Here is a 16,821-nt window from a genome sequence, read left to right on the forward strand (position 1 = left end):
TCTAACCTACACATCTGAAGACACTAAGGGACAATTTTAGCATGGCCAATCAACCCAACCCGCACATCTTTGGACTGTGGGAGGAAACTGGAGCACCCGGAGGAAACCCATGCAGACACTAGGAGAATGTGCAAACTCTGCACAGACAATGACCTGAGCGGGAATTGAACCCAAGTCCCTGGAGCTGTGAAGCAGCAATGTTAACCACTGTGCTACCGTGCCTCCCATAAATACATGAATACACAAATAAATACATGAATAACAAAGATGGCACTGGTACATGTTTAAATGAATTTCTTTTATTGAACAGAACTTAAAATTAAATCATTACAAAAGCAAAGAGAAAAGCGAAAAAGACTAGCATCTTCTGCCAGTCCTGTACTGGTCAAAACAGAACTCAAAAGCAAAGCTAAATTTAATTAACAACATAGAGCTGAAACTATGATATATGTGATGTTATTTTGTTATCAAAATTGTTTGACACATGCTGTCTCTAACTTGGAAAAACCGACCTTGCAGATGATGTTTGTGAAAAACTTTAGCCTATGAAAAGCCTGTTTGCTTGCATTGTACTTTTCAAAAATGCAGTTGATTTCTAGGTAACACAGCATGTTTATTGAGTTTTAAAATGTAGTCAAGTTGACTTTAACATACGGATAAAAGAAATTACTGTGGATGCTGGAATCTGAAACCAAAAGAGAAAATGCTGGAAAATCTTAGCAGATTTGACAGCATATGTAAAGAGAGAAAAGAGCTGATGTTTCAAGTCAATAGACCCTTTGTCAAAACTCAGAGCTTTGACAAAGGATCATCTGGACTCAACGTCAGCTCTTTTCTCTCCTTGCAGATGCGGCACAGTGGTTAGCACTGCTGCCTCTCAGCAGCAGGGACCTGGGTTCAATTCCCAGCTTAGGTCAGTGTCTGTGTGGAGTTTGCATGGTTTCCCCATGTTTGCATGGTTTCCTCCGGGTGCTCCAGTTTCCTCCCACAGTTAGATGCATTGACCTGAACAGGTGCTGGAGTGTGGTAACTAGGGGAATTTCACAGTAACTTCATTGCAGTGTTAATGTTAACCTTACTTGTGACTAATAAATAAATTTTCCCACATTTTCTCTTTGGGTTTAACTTTAAAATGTAGTCAAGTTGTTTAACCTCTACAATCTAGCATTTAAATTTAATTGTATCGACAGAATTATCTTAAAGTGATACCTTTGCGTAAATAAAGTAAAACATACCACTAGTCAGGATAAAACCAGCCCTAAAAAAACACACTGGGCTTTCCAGACTGCAGTAATTTGCTTGTCTCCATTCACCTTTTCTGTTTCAGGTGGAAGGGAAGTCCTCGATAATTAATACATTTGAGCAACTTCTGAAGGAAGAAGGTCCGTTGGGCCTGACCAAGGGATTGTCAGCACGTATCTTATCGTCAGCACCAACAACTCTCCTGCTGGTGGTTGGCTATGAAACACTGAAGAAAATGAGCTTGAGGCAGGAACTAGACATTGGTAGCTTGCCAGTCAGCGCGCCTGGATCTAATAGAAGCAAATGGTGACTATCAAGGCACATTGTAAATGTTTCACTGTTCTATACATACATTCACTGTCTGAAATGTAAAACTCCAGTGGTGATATAGGTGCTACACTGGGGCAAAGGACCTGCCTCCAGAAAGGAATTTTACCCCGTTTTTCAGTATTATCACAGAAGACTCAAAGGGCGGGGTGTTCCAGCCTCACCTGCAATGGGCATCATCACAGGCAGGTGTGGAAAATTTGACTCACCAGCAAACAGGACTGGAAAATCCCTCCTGCAGTCTCTGATATTCTATAATCCCGAACATAAATCTGGGGATTGACGCTGGAGCTGGGATTCGAATTATTATGGTCAGTACAGCTGATGGTGAATGTGTAATATTCTCATACCTGTATTATGGAAACATCCAGAAATTCATTGATAGCTTTTGACTCTCTCAGGATGTGTTGGAGAGGATTGAAGGCTTTATTACAGAAGGCTGCAGCTATAGCAGTTTGACTGGTGATAGTAAAGATGGGTAATGAGTTTAGAAGAATTCTTGGTATGTATATGCAAGCACATTTGCCCTACTGAAATTCCTTTTCTTTGCAAGCCCCAAGAGTATTTCAGTATAAATAACTTAAAGCTGTATTCGCGCTGTAAGAGGGCAAGAGGCTGAATCACTCCCAACATTGTTACAGACTGGGAAAGCTGGTTTGTACAAACTTCTCAAACTCCATCTTATTTCTGACTGCTAAAACTGGTGTTTCTGTGCCCCGCAGTATTACTCAGGCGGGTCTAATCAGATTTTTGTTTTAAGAAAGTCATTCGATGGGAATTTGTATTTATCTGCTGGTTAGTGACGTACTTGTGAGAAAACGACTCTTGTTTATTGTGAGGCTTTTGCTTCCGACACCGACAAATCAAAAACAAAATTGGCAACTTCTCATTGACCTCCAGTGACCATTTACAGGACTGGGTGTAGTCTGCAGGTAGAGGAACAGGGTCATTAGACTAGAGCACTGTAATTCAGTCCTATTTTAAAAGTGAGGCATTTTGCCCTTTTAATTGCTTCATAAGTTCCAGCAGCCATGTTTATAAAAGGAAGTACCTGTCACCGGATAATTATACCCCACTTCGTGTAGTGAAAATTACATAGAATTTACAGAGCAGAAACACGACAATCTGCCCAGCTGGGTCTATACAAGTGTTTGCATTCCACACAATCTTCCTCCCACTCTACCTATTTCATCTCATCCTTTCAGCATACCCTTCCATTCTTTCTCCCACATGTATCTATCAGGCTTCATGTTACATGCAGAAAATAGGACATGTTTACAGAAGAATTTCTGATGGTAAAACACAGCAAAGGCATATGGTTCAACATTTTTAGAACAAAGAACAGCACTGGAACAGGCCCGTGTCAATCATGATGCCCTAACTAAATTTAAAAAGAAAACCTTCTGCCCTTGCTCGGCCTGTATTCCCCCCACACCCGTTTCATGTACCCATCCAGATGCATCTTAAATGTGTTTAATATGCCTGCTTCCACCACCACCTCTGGCAGCACATTCTAGGCACCTACCACTTTGTGTGAAGAATTTCCCCCACACATCCCCCTTTAACCTGTGCTCCCTTCAATTAGTTTTCCTCTGAACCATGACCAAGTATAGTCTCGGCTGAAGCAAGGATGCTGAATGGGGGAATGAGCGGCCCAGGCCGTGTAGACAATAACTCAGTCCCCATTTTAAAGTCAAAAATGTTGTCCTTAATTTTATATTTCCATTATGAGCTCCTCCATTCATATTTAAAACAGGAAGTGTTTATGGAAACTTGTCCCTGTAATTTCCCAGTTTCTCCTCCTCTTCAAAGAACCAGACAGTCTGTGCCAGCTGTTTGAGAGATTCCCAACTCTCATTTTTCCCCTTAGCCCCAGAAATGTTCACATTTCAAATATTTATCATAATTCCTTGAATCTGCTTCCAACACTCTTGCAAACAGTGCAATCCATACATTAACAACTTCCTCTATTTAAAAAAAACTTCTCGTATCTCCTCCAGTTCTGTTTCAAATCTGGTTGCTGACAGTTCTACCACTGAAAACAGTAAGAAGAACCATCAAATCAATTTGTGGTTTTGAACTCTTGTATCTAATCTTCGATTCACCCTCACTGCTCCAAGGTAAGCAGCCTTAACCTACAAGACCATAAGAAATAGGAGCAGGAATAGGCCATTCAGCCCTTCAAGCCCGCTCCGCCATTTAATAAGATTGTGGCTGATCTTACTTCCGCTAAGTGCACTCTCCTGCCATTTCTCCTTAACTCTTAGTTCCCCTACTGATTAAAAACCTATCCATTCTCAGCCTTGCAAATGTTTAAGGACTCAGTCTCCACAGCTTCCAGGGGTAAAGAATTCCAAAGATTCATCACTCTGAGGAAAGAAATTCTTCCTCAGATGTGTCTTAAATCAGCAGCCCCTTATTCTGCAACTATGCCCTACACTCTGCCAGTGAGTAGAGACATCTCCCAACATTTACCCTGTTTAATCCCCTAAGAATCTTAACATATTTCAATCATACTACCTCTTATTCTTCTGAACTCCAAGAGATACAGAGCCAACCTGTTGAATCTTTCAACTTATGTAAGTCCCTCCGTACCTGGTATCATCCTAAAAAACCTCCTTTGTACTGCCTTCAATAAGATATCTTTACTTAAATTAAGAGACCAGAAGTGTACAGTATCCTAAATACGGCCTCATTAATATCTTGTACCATTGCAGCAACACCTCTTTAGTTTTATACTTCAACCCCCCCCCCCCCGAAATAAAAGCCAGCATTCCATTTGCCTTCCCTATTATCTCTGAACTTTGTGTTTCATGAGCAAGGATCCCCAAGTCCCTTTGTGCTACAGCTTTCTGCAATCTGTCTCCATTTAAGTAATAATCAGCCTGCTCATTCTTTCTTCCAGAATGAACAATCTCACATTTCCTTCCCACTTTGAATTCCATTTGCCAGATTTCTACCCATTGACCTAACCTTCAATATCTCTAACCTATTTGAGTCCTCTTTCCAACCTGCCTTCCCTCCCTCCTTTGGCCACAACGCACACTGTTCCCTTCTCCAAATCATCAATATACATATAGTGAAAAACTGCAGTTCTGGCACTTCACTGGTCGCTGCCTTCTAACCTGAGAAAGAGACCCCCTTATCATCACTCACTGCTCTCTGTTAATAGCCAATCCTCTATCCATGCCAGAATATTACCTCCAACATCACAACCTCCTATCCTGCGCAGTAACCTTTTAGAGTCATAATCATAGAGGTTTTCAGCATAGAAACAGTCCCTTTGACCCTTCTTGTCCATAGAATCATAGAACCTTACAGTGCAGAAAGAGGCCATTCGGCCCATCAAGTCTGCACTGACCAATCCCACCTAGGGCCTACCCCATATCCCTATATATTTTACCCGCTAATCCCTCTAACCTACATGTCTCAGGACACTAAAGGGCAATTTTAGCATGGCCAATCAACCTAACCCACACATCTTTGGACTGGGAGGAAACCAGAGCACCCAGAGGAAACATATCCAGATACAAGGAGAACGTGCAGACTCCACACAGACAGCGACCTGAGCCAGGAATCAAACCCTGGTCCCTGGAGCTGTGAAGCAGCAGTGCTAACCACTGTGCTACCATGTTGCCCTTTATTTTAAACCCTGAAGCTAGTCCCTATTGCCCGCATTTGACTTATATCCTCTATACCCATCTTACCCATGTAACTGTCTAAATTCTTTTTAAAAGACAAAATTGTACCCGCCTCTACTACTACCTCTGGCAGCTTGTTCCAGACACTCACCACTCTGTGTGTGAAATATTGCCTCTCTGGACACTTTTATATCTCCCCTCTCACCTTAAACCTATGTCCCTCTGGTTTTAGACTCCCCTACCTTTGGGAAAAGACATTGACTATCTAGCTGATCTATGGCCCTCATTATTTTATAGACCTCTGTAAGATCACCCCTAAGTGTCCTACACTCCAGGGGAAAAAAGTCCTAGTATATCCAGCCTCTCCTTATAACTCAAACCACCAAGTCCCATCAAGTCAAGTTTTGTGCGGCATCTTATTAAATTTATTTTGAAAATCCAAATATATAACATCGACTGATCATCCTCTATCTACTCTGGCTGATACTCCTTAAAAAGCTAACAAATTTGTCAGACATGATTTTCCCTTCATGAAACAATGCTTATTCTACTTGATCAAATTATGACTTTCCAAATGTACTGCGATTCTCTCCTTAATAATCGATTCTACTATTTTTCCAAGTTAGTCTAACTGGCCTATAGTTTTGCCTACTTCCCTTTTTGAACAAAGGTACAACACTGGCAGCTTTCCAATCCTTTTGCACAATTCGATGAACTGAGGCCCCTCATCCCCGGTAAATCTCCTCAGCACCTGTCCAGCACTTGGATTCCTTCCTGCAAGTGAGGTGTTTGGATTTGTACAGAATGCTGCTGCTGTGGCTGGGACAGTGATCTCTAATGGTTCAGTACAGCTTTCTAATGAGGAGTAGAGGGTGAATTACTCCAAAATCTGATCCCTCCCTGACTTCACTCCCTCCCCATATCTGTAACCTCCTCTTGCCCCACAACCCTCTGAGAGATCTGTGTTGCTCCTACTCTGGCATCTTGTTCATTGTAAGAAGTCTGATAACACCAGGTTAAAGTCCAACAGGTTTATTTGGTAGCAAAAGCCACTAACTTTCAGAGCGCTGCCCCTTCGTCAGGTAAGTGGGAGTTCTATTCACAAACGGGGCATATAAAGACATAATTGAGTTTGTGTCTTTATATGCCCTGTTTGTGAATAGAACTCCCACTCATCTGACGAAGGGGCAGTGCTCCGAAAGCTAGTGGCTTTTGCTACTAAATAAATCTGTTGGACTTTAACCTGGTGTTGTGAGACATTTTACTATATTTACCCCAGTCCAACACTGGCATCTCCACATCTTGTTCAATCCCAGTTTCTTTGCTCTGCGATTGCTAGCTGGGACCTAACTCTGGAATTCCCTCTTTGATCTCTCTGCCTTTAAAATGTTTCTTAAAACCTATCTCTTTGACCAAGCTTCTGGTTTACCTGATCTCATATCACCTTGTGTGTGGCTCAATGTTAAATTTCCTCATAAAGCCCCCTTGGGCCAACTTTACAATTTTTATGGGCAGCATGGTGGCACAGTGGTTAGCACTGCTGGCTCACAGCGCCAGGGACCTGGGTTCAATTCCCAGCTCAGGTCACTGTCTGTGTGGACTCTGCACGTACTCCCCTTGTCTGCATGGGTTTCCTCCCTCAGTCAAAAAGGTGTGCTGGTTAGGGCGCATGGCCGTGCTAAATTCTCCCTCAGTGTGCCCAAACAGGCACCGGAGTGTGGCGGCTAGGGGATTCTCACAGTAACTTCATTGCAGTGTTAATGTAAGCCAATTTGTGACACCAATAAATAAAATTTAAACAGCAATCAAGGTGCTATATAAATGCAAGTTGTTTTTTTTAATTGTTGCCACAGTTGTGATGAGACTGGCATGCTTGTGTAAACAGCTCTCCATATAAACGTAGGCAAGTGAAAATATAGTCAGAAGTGTTTGAGGAGTGCACAGGGTATATGGGAAAGGTGAGCAGTCAACGACCAGGAGGCTTATTGAATATGTCCCACACTCATGATTCCTGGAGCCCTGTAACCAGATACTTCCTACTGCCCACCCTCCCTACCGACCACCCACCCTACCGCTCACCCCCCTCTGCCGTGTAATCCCTGGGAGAGGCACAATGCATCAGAGGCTCAGTAGTGAAGGTAATAAAAATGGTAACACATCTTGGGAAAGGCCAGCATGGCCTAACGTCTAATGTCTCCCCCCCAGCCCGCATCCTCACTGATCCACCAATCTTGCCAATCTGCATTTCACCTCATTCATTATTTTATAGGCCAGCTTGCTGCTAAGCCTGTGCTGTTCTAAGCTTACAAAGACCTAACTCTTCAATCTTATCTTTAACTTTCTTTAAGCCAGAAATCATCGTTTTGAACTCTTGTCTGAATCTTTCCCGAGAGCATTATAGTGCATTCTCAGTGGCACCAAAACCAGGCTTTCAGCATTCCACCCAGTTACACCGAGACAATTTCATTAGATTATCACAAAGTTAATTTTAAAAGTGATGATCAGCGTGTATGGGAGCCTGTTTATTCTGATGTAATTATAGTTCAATCATTTACTGGACTCTGTTCTATTATACAGAGTCCACCAGCATTGAGCAGTGATGTTTGAAGCCTCGATAAAACCCCTCCAAAAACTGGGGCGACTTGTATGCCAAGTGTGAAATCGATCTGCCAGTGAGGGTGGTCACCCTCATTGTCGCTCACCACACAGGGTCTTCCCCGTGTGAGCCGTGACTTAAATAAAGCAAGATTCAAAATCTAGTTTGACTTTATGAATTACTGCTTCACGTACAATCTGATTGTCCAGCATCTCCACTACTTTCATCAATAAACGCATTGAATAGAAAGAGGCCAGGGATCGATGAACCTGCTTTCAGGCTCCTATGCCAACTTTTTGGATGTTCTTGTTTGCACTGATGCAGTAGGTTACATCTTCATTTGTAGCATGTGGGCGTCACTGGCTAGGCCAGCTTTGAAACCCATCCCTAATTGCCCCTAAGATGGTGGCAGTGAGCTGCCTTCTTGAACCGTTGCAGTCCTGGTGGTGTAGGTACACCCACAGTGCTGTTAAGGAGGGAGTTCCAGAGTGAGATACCTTGCCAGATTCTCTGAAAGACCAGTAACCAGATTTCCTTCATCCATTAACTAGTCCTTTTTCTTTTAAGAAAGAAAACTCAAGTAGGTTTGTCAGACAAGATCTTTTCTTCCAGAAGCTGTGCTGTGTATCTCTAATGCCCCTTTCTCTTTCCGAACATCTCCTCAGCCTTACAAGCATCTTCACGATGATGGACATCAGCTTGGTGGACCCATGGTCCACTAACTCTTCTTGTGTTTGCAGGTGGCATAGTGGTTAGCACTGCTGCGTCACAGCGCAAGGGACCCAGGTTCGAGTCCTGGCTTGGGTGACTGTTTATAGGGAGTTTGCACATTCTCCCCATATCTGCATGGGTTTCCTCGGCGTGCTCCGGTTTCCTCCCACACTCCAAAGATGTGTGGGTTAGGTGCATTAGCCATGCTAAATTGCCCCTTAGTGTCCCAGGATGCGCAGGTTAGAGGGATTCATGGAGTAAGTATGTGGGGTTACGGGGATCAGGCCCGGATGGGATTGTTGGTGCAGGCTTGATGGGCTGAATGGCCTCTTTCTGCACTGTAGGGATTCTATAAACTGTCTTTTTTTTTGAAAAGATATTTTGATTTAATTTATTATTATCACATGTATTGGGATACAGTGAAAAATATTGTTTCTTATGTGCTATGCAGACAAAGTATACCATTCATACAGTACACCAGGGAGAAGGAAAGAAGAGGGTGTAGAATGAAGTGTTGCAGTCATAGGTAGGGTGCAGAGAAAGATCAGCTTAATGTAAGGTAGTATCAGAAGTCTGATGGCAGCAGGGAAGAAGCTGTTCTTATGTCAGTTGGTACGTGACGTCAGACTTTTGTATCTTTTGCCCGATGGAAGAAGGTGGAAGAGAGAATGTCTGGGGTGTGTGGGGTCGTTGATCATGCTGGCTGCTTTCCGAGGCAGGGGGAAGTATAGACAGAGTCAATGGATGGGAGGCTGGTTTGAGTGAAGGACTGGGCTTCATTTGCGACCTTTTGTAGTTCCTTGCAGTCTTGGGCAGAGCAGGAATCATACCAAGCTGTGATACACCTGGAAAAGATGCTTTCTGTGGTGCATCTGTAAAGGTTGGTGAGAATCATAGCTAACATGCCAAATTTCCTTAGCCTCCTGAGAAAATAGAGGTGTTGGTGGGCATTCTTAACTATAATATACTTCATTCATAAAATGTCTGAAAGAAATGTCACAAAGCTCTCAAAAAGGCCATCATACAAAGTGTAATAATATTCAGGTTCTCCACGTAGATCATGTCTCACTCTGTCAAAGAAACATTACCAACATTTCAAAATTGGCATTATAAATGGTATTAAAGTTGTTTACCCAGAGCAAGTTGCCCTTTGAAGTGTTTCCACACAGTTGCGATGCTTGCAATATTTTGAAAATTGAGGCTAAATGAGCTACCTGAGGGGAACGCTTGCTGACTCTACAGAAGAGACAAACAGAGCAACTCCCCCATCTCTTTAACAAAGTTGCAAGATTTTAAATTAGATTCATATGGGTTATATTCTATCACGTGGATTGCAATAAAAAGGTAATACTACACCTAAATGAAATAAGGCAACAGCCGGGATTGAGTCTCTTTCTCTTGGCTGTAAAGTCGGCTGCACAGTGGGTAGCGCTGCTGTCTCACAATGCCATGGACTTGGGTTCAATTCCCAGCATGGGTCATTGTCTGTTGGAGTCTGCACGTTCTTCCTGTGTCTGCATGGGTTTCCTCTGGGTCCTCCTGTTCCCTCCCACAGTCCAAGATGTGTGGGTTAGCTGAATTGGCCATGCTAAATTGCCCCTTAGTGTCAGGAGGACTAGATAGGATAAATGCTTGGGTAATGGTGATAGAGCCTGGGTGGGATTGTGGTCAGTGCAGCTCAATGGACTGAATGGCCTTGTGCACTGTAGGATTCTAAACTGGGGGAGATAAACAAGGGTGAGCTTCAGTATTTTAATGAGTGATTCCTCCTAGCATTACACCTTCTGGCTGCACATGTTACAGATCTCTCCATTTCATGTTAATGTGACTCTTTAATAAAGTAGGGTTGCAGGTGAGACTTGATATACCAGCAATGGGGAGGCGATGGCCTAGCGATATTATTGCTAGACTATCAATCCAAAAACTCAACTGATTTTCTGGGGACTCGGGTTTGAATCCCACATTGGCAGCTGCTGGAACGCAATAAACAAAATCTGGTTTCACCATCATCAGTAGGTTCTTAATTCCATTGTCAGAAAAGGATAATAATATCCTTAGGGAAAGAAATCTGCTGCTCTTACCTGGTCCGGCCTCAATGTGGTTGACTCTCAAGTGCCCTCTGAACAAGGGTAACTAGGGATGGGCAATAAATCCTGGCTAGTCAGCGACGCACATGTCCCACGAATTAATTTAAAAAATTGCCATGTTGCTGGCTGTTTCTGCAGGAATTGCACTGAATTCTAGGCTTGACATGCCTGCTGTTGTATTGGCACCTTGCAGTTTACAGAAGTGAAGTGTTAACTCCCCAGTTTTTCGAATCATGGATTGATTTGATTTATTATTTATTTGGTCAAATCCTCCAGTAATGCTAGGCGATTATTTTTAAGCCACTGATAACTCCTTTCCCATATAGTATACCTGCCAAGCAGAGTATCTTAGCTGCAAATATCAAATTGCTGCACGTGTGTTTTCGGACAGCCTTTGAGCTGTGTTTATCCACTAGTTTTATTCTGATGAGGAAAATGTTGGTGGCACAGTGGTTAGCACTGCTGTCTCACTGCCAGGGACCCGGGTTCGATTCCCGGCTTGAGTCACTGCCTGTGTGGAGTCCGCACGTTCTCCCCATGTCTGCATGGGTTTCCTCAACGTGAGCCAGTTTCCTCCCACAATCCGAAAGATGTGCTGGTTGGGTGCATTGGCTGTGCTAAATTCTTTCTCAACATGCCCGAACAGGCGCCGGAGTGTGGCGACTAGGGGATTTTCACAGTAACTTCATTGCAGTGTTAATGTTAGCCGACTTGTGACACTATTAAATGAACTTTATTTGTCTCCCACAGGCAACGCACACAGTGCAGGTTGTTCAACAGAATGGTGGCTAAATGTTTGATGTATTAAAGATCTGTCTGTTTGGTGATTGATTGTGTGACCATTCCTGAGTTGCTTTAACATTCGTCTAGCTGGTTCATGGTGCACTCTGATGAGATGTTGTTTTCGGATATCGGGACACAGCGCCTGGAGTCTTCTGCTCCCACAGGAGGTGAGGAAGGAAGTAGGAGGGCCTGAAAATTGGGTGGGTTGATACCTGACACCTTCCTGCCTCTACAGGAAGTAAGTACTTAGCAGAATTTTTTTCTTTATTAGTGTCATAAGTAGGCTTACATTAATGCTGCAATGAAGTTGCAATGAAAATCCCCTAGTTGCCACACTCCAGCGCCTGTTCGGGTACACTGAGGGAGAATTTAGCAAGGCCATTGCATCCTAACCAGCACATCTTTCGGACTGTAGGAGGAAACCAGAAACCCACGCAGACATGGGGAAAATATGCAGATTCTGCACAGATGGCGTCCCAACCCGGGAATCAAACCCGGGCCCCTGGTGCTCTGAGGCAGCAGTGCTAACCACTGTGCCACCAAGGCCAACTTTCCTAATCTGGCTTCATTATTTTTCGGTTCAGATATGGGGTGTGGGTATCGCTGGTTAGGTCCAGCATTTATTGCCCATCCTTAATTACTCTGGAGAAGGTGCTGGTGAGCTGCCTTCTTAAACCGCTGCAGTTCATGTTTAAGTTTAACCAGAGCACCTGGAGGAAACCCATGCAGACACGGGGAGAATGTGCAGACTCCACACAGACAGCGACCCAAGCTGGGAATCGAACCTGGGTCCCTGGCACTGAGGCAGCAGTGCTAACCACTGTACTACTGTGCCACTCACACCGCGGTACTGTTAGGAAAGGAGTTCCAGGATTTTGACCAGTGACGTTAAAGGAATGGCTGATGTATTTCCAAGTCAGGATGGTGACTGGCTTGGAAGGAATACTCCAGGCCTTCTAGCTGGCAGCAGTCATGGGTTTGGAAGGTGCTGTTGAAGGAGCCTCGGTGCTTTGTTGCAGAGCACCTTGTAGATGGTATATACTGCTGCTACAGTGCATTGCTGGTTGTGGGAGAGATAGCAATCAAGCGAGGCTGCTTTGTCCTGGATGGTATCGAGCTTCTTGGGTGTTGTTGGAGCTGCACCCATCCAGGCAAGTGGGGAGTATTCCATCACACTCCTGATTTGTGCCTTGTAAATGGTGGATAGCTTTGGGGGGGGGGTGTTCAGGAGGTGAGTTACTCGCCACAAGATTCCCAACCTCTGATATGCTGTTAATGACTTCTGCCCGCTTCCATTGCAATCGTGGCATCTCTAAAGGGCCTGCTGACATACATCCTGCACGTACTGGTAAAACTATGCAGGCTTCTGTGCCAATCCCAAGATCATTGCTGATTGTGACCTTAACTCCACATACCTGCACTTGCAACAGATGACACAATATCTTTGTTTCACAATAAAACTATTAATCTTAGTTTTAAAATTAGTAAATTGAAGGTGGGCTCATTTATATAGGTGCTTTAACCATGACTATTCAAGTGGTTTAATCTGCCAGACATGCTACAGGACATCAGGAGTTAATGGTTATCGTAGCATTCATGTCATGTACATGGGGTGGCACGGTAGCACAGTGTGTTAGCACTGCTGCCTCACAGCGCCACTGACCCCGGTTTGATTCCCGGCTTGGGTTACTGTCTGTTGGAGTTTGCACATTCTCTCCATGCCTGCGTAGCTTTCCTCCGGATGCTCTGGTTTCCTCCCATAGTCCAAAGATGTACTGATTAGGTGCATTGACCTGAACAGGCGCCAGAGTGTGGTGACTAGGGGATTTTCACAGTAACTTCATTGCAGTGTTAATGTAAGCCTTACTTGTGACACTAATAAATAAACTTCATATACATGTTTAGTATATTTAATATAAATATCTGCTGGCGTATCTGAGATTTGAACACATTCCAGTGTGACAGGGAAGCGTAAATTCACTACCTTTGATTGTTGTGCTGAGAATATTGACACTCGCTCAACCCGACTTTGGGAATATTGGAGGAATTGTAATTTGGAAGTTTTCCCGTCTCGGCTGCTTGGTTCACTGGTGAACACCAGATGGCAGTGTAACCCTGATCTGTCTCATTGCTCCCCTCAAGGTGAGCAGTGAGACAGACCAGGATATATTTCCAAGTCAGGATGGAAACCTCCAAGTCACTCACCATTCTGATTTGGAAATATACCGGCTGTTCCTTCAATGCCCCAGCTTTGCAGAGCCTATTGCTGTTTTAATCAAGACAGTGTCACAGGCATGTTTTGCAAGACAGTGAAATCCTGCCTCTTTGATTTGATTTATTATTGTCACATGTATACAATAAGAAGTATTGTTTCTTGCGTGCTATACGGACAAAGCATACCAATCATAGAGAAGGAAAGGAGAGAGTGCAGAATGTAGTGTTACAGTCATAACTAGGATGTAGAGAAAGATCAATTTAGTGCGAGGTGGGGCCGTTCAAAACTCTGATGGCAGCAGGGAAGAAGCTGTTCTCGAGTCGGTTGGTACGTGATCTCAGACTTTTGTAATCTTTTTCCCGTCGGAAGAAGGTGGAAGAGGGAATGTTTGGGGTACGTGGGATCCTTAATTATGCTGGCTGCTTTTCTGAGGCAGAATCAATGGATGGGAGGCTGATTAGCGTGATGGATTGGGCTACATTCACCATCTTTTGTAGTTTCTAGCGATCTTGGGCAGAGCAGGAGCCATACCACGCCGAGGGAAGGCTTCTTTAGGAATAGCAGCCCAGGGAGTGGGGGTGGGAATTGCCTCAGTGTCACTCCTATTGCACTGTGGATGTATCAATGCTAAAAGCACCGCAACGGTTCAAGAAGGTGGCTCACTACCACCTTCTCAAAGGGCAATTAGGGATTGTCAGTAAGTGTTGGGAGGTGGAGGTCTTGTGGCGCTGTGGGTTAGTGTCCCTGCCTCTAAGCCAGGAGCTCTGGGTTTGAATGCCACCCCAGGACGCGACGGCCAAGGAAGGTGTGTTCATAACAGCCAAACAGGTTGAGCGTCAACTTACAAAATCCTTCCAAACACACTATTGGTGGCGGTCAGAGTGGGAGAGACTCCTGGTCAGCCATGCTTGATGTGGAGCGGGTGCCCCCTCAAGCTATAAAGCCCCAAGCAACAGACTAGTGACCTGTTCCAGGAATTACTAGCCATGGAAACAGACAAAATCAAACCTTAGTTAGGCTGCACCTGGAATATAGTGTTCAGTTCTGGTTGCCGCACTACCAGAAGGATGTGCAGGGTTTGGAGAGGGTACAGAAACGATTTACCAGCGTGTTGCCTGGTATGGAGGGCATCAGATAGGAGAGATTGGAGAAACTTAACAATGTGGCTGATTCTCCCTATAACCCTTAACCCTATATATGTATACTCCTCATCCCCTGACACTAAGGGACAATTTAACATAGCCAAGCACTCAACCCGCACATCTTTGGACTGTAGGAGGAAACTGGAGCACCCAGAGGCAGGCATAGAGAGAACCTGCAAACTCCACATAGTGACCCAAGCTGGGAATTGAACCTGGGTCCCTGGCGCAGTGAGGCAGCAGCGCTAACCACTGTGCCACCATGCCCTGTCAAGCTAATTTGCTTCCTGTGATCCAGCGAGCAGCTGACTGGGGGAGGCTGAGACGCTACGGCTGCCGACTGATTGAAGTGATGTGACATTCGACCCGGGTTATATTAGTGACTGACACTAACTTTTAGCCGCACTGACCCTTGCCCCTCGCACCTCTCCCCCCCACCGCTCCCCCTGCTGACAGGCACTGCTTAAATTCAAAAAGGATTAACTCTTCCAAGGTCATTAAAAAGCCGTCAACCTCAGCACGTTGCATTTGACCCGATCTCTCAGCAAATGGCACTTTGATAAACTTTCCCCTCAGTCCGGCTTACTGGCAAAAGGAATTGAAAGCTGCATTAGACACTCGCCTCTAGAGCTTGACAAGCCCAGCACTCCAAAAGGACAGGCAGCTTTGTGAGAGTGTGTGTGCGTATCAGGAATGTGTGTGTGAGTGTGTGTGTGTGTATCAGGGCGTGTGTGTGTGTATCAGGGCATGTGTGTGGGTCGGGGGTGTGGGTGTGAGCGTGCGTGTGTGGGGGTATGTCAGTGTGGGTGTGTGAGAGTGTCAGTATATGCATGTATCAGGTGTGAGTGTAAGTGTGTGTGTGGGTGTGCTAGTTTGGATGTGTGTGTGGGTGTGAGTGTCAGTATGTGCGTGTGTCGGGTGTGCGTGTGAATGTGTGTGTGTATGTCAGGGGTGTGTGTGTGTCAGGAGGTGTGTGAGTGTCAGTATATGCGTGTGTCGGGTGTGTGTGTGTGTATGTTGTGTGGGTTTGCGGGTGTGTGTGTATCGGGGGTATGTGTGCATGTGTGGGGGGGTGTGTGTCAGGGGGTATGTGTGTGTCAGGGGGTATGTGTGTTATTGTAGGTTGTGTCAGAGTCTTACCCAAGGCAACTTGGAGCAAGAGGATTTAACTGGGACATCAATAACTTGACAGCTAATGAGCCTGGATCAGACTGACAGATGTGACACACTGTTTTATTAAACTCCCAACAACGACCTATACTCACCTCCATCTCTCTTAATGAGCCAGAAATTGTTAAACACCCTCCCCAGAACAGAAACATGCACAGATTCTGAAATCAACTCTTCATGTCTGCAGTCCTGTACACTGTTCAGGAAATCTGTACAAATAATGTTCCTCTTTATTCTTGCGATCAGAGAGGGGACAATGGCCCAGTGGTATTATCACATAGACTTTTAATCCAGAAACTCAGCGAATGTTCTGGGACTTGGGATCATAGCCAATTGCGGCAGATGGTGGAATTTGAATTCAATAAAAAAGATCTGGAATTAAGAATCTACTGATGACCATGAAACCATTGTCGATTGTTGTAAAAACCCATCTGGTTCACTAATGTCCTTTAGGGAAGGAAATCTGCTGTCCTTACCCGGTCTGGCCTACATACAACTCCAAGCGATGTGGTTGACTCTCAACTGCGCGCAAGCAACTCGGAATGGGCAATAGATGCTAGCGAGCCAGTGACACCCATGTCCCATGAATGAATTAAAAAAAAGGTTACAGCACAGAAGGTGGCCATTCAGCCCATTGTGTATATTTTTGCTCTCTGCTAGAGTGACTCTGCTACTCTCTCTCTCTACCTGTTGAACACAAATCTTTGGATATTTATCCAGTTCCCCTTTTCGAAAGCCACGATTGAACCTCCTCCCAACCCACTCTCAGAGACGCATTCCAGACCCCCTCACTTCGTAAAGAAAGACTCTCCTCATCTCGCCTCTGCTTCTTTTGCCAATCATCTGTAACCAGGGTCCCCCGGATCTCAATCTTTCCAGATCAGTTTCTCCTGATCTGCTCTTGCCAGAA

At 44.6% G+C, this 16,821-nt stretch overlaps 1 protein-coding gene across 2 annotated transcripts in view; it reads left to right on the forward strand.

Moving 5' to 3' along the window:
- Positions 1-16,821, forward strand: part of slc25a44a (solute carrier family 25 member 44a) — an 80,833-nt gene that overhangs the window by 16,879 nt on the left and 47,133 nt on the right. Inside the window, exon 4 of one of the 2 annotated variants that reach the window (XM_080216140.1) lies at positions 1,328-4,280. The exons of the other annotated variant lie outside the window; for it this stretch is intronic. Within the exon in view, the coding sequence (XP_080072266.1) occupies positions 1,328-1,552 (225 nt within the window). The 3' untranslated portion in view covers positions 1,553-4,280. Of the gene's footprint in view, positions 1-1,327; positions 4,281-16,821 lie in introns of those variants that run through there. 2 annotated transcript variants of the gene reach the window in all.

The sequence above is a fragment of the Carcharhinus amblyrhynchos genome, chromosome 32 (assembly GCF_965287045.1).
Source record: "Carcharhinus amblyrhynchos chromosome 32, sCarAmb.v2.hapA, whole genome shotgun sequence".
Taxonomy (NCBI): Eukaryota; Metazoa; Chordata; class Chondrichthyes; order Carcharhiniformes; family Carcharhinidae; genus Carcharhinus; species Carcharhinus amblyrhynchos.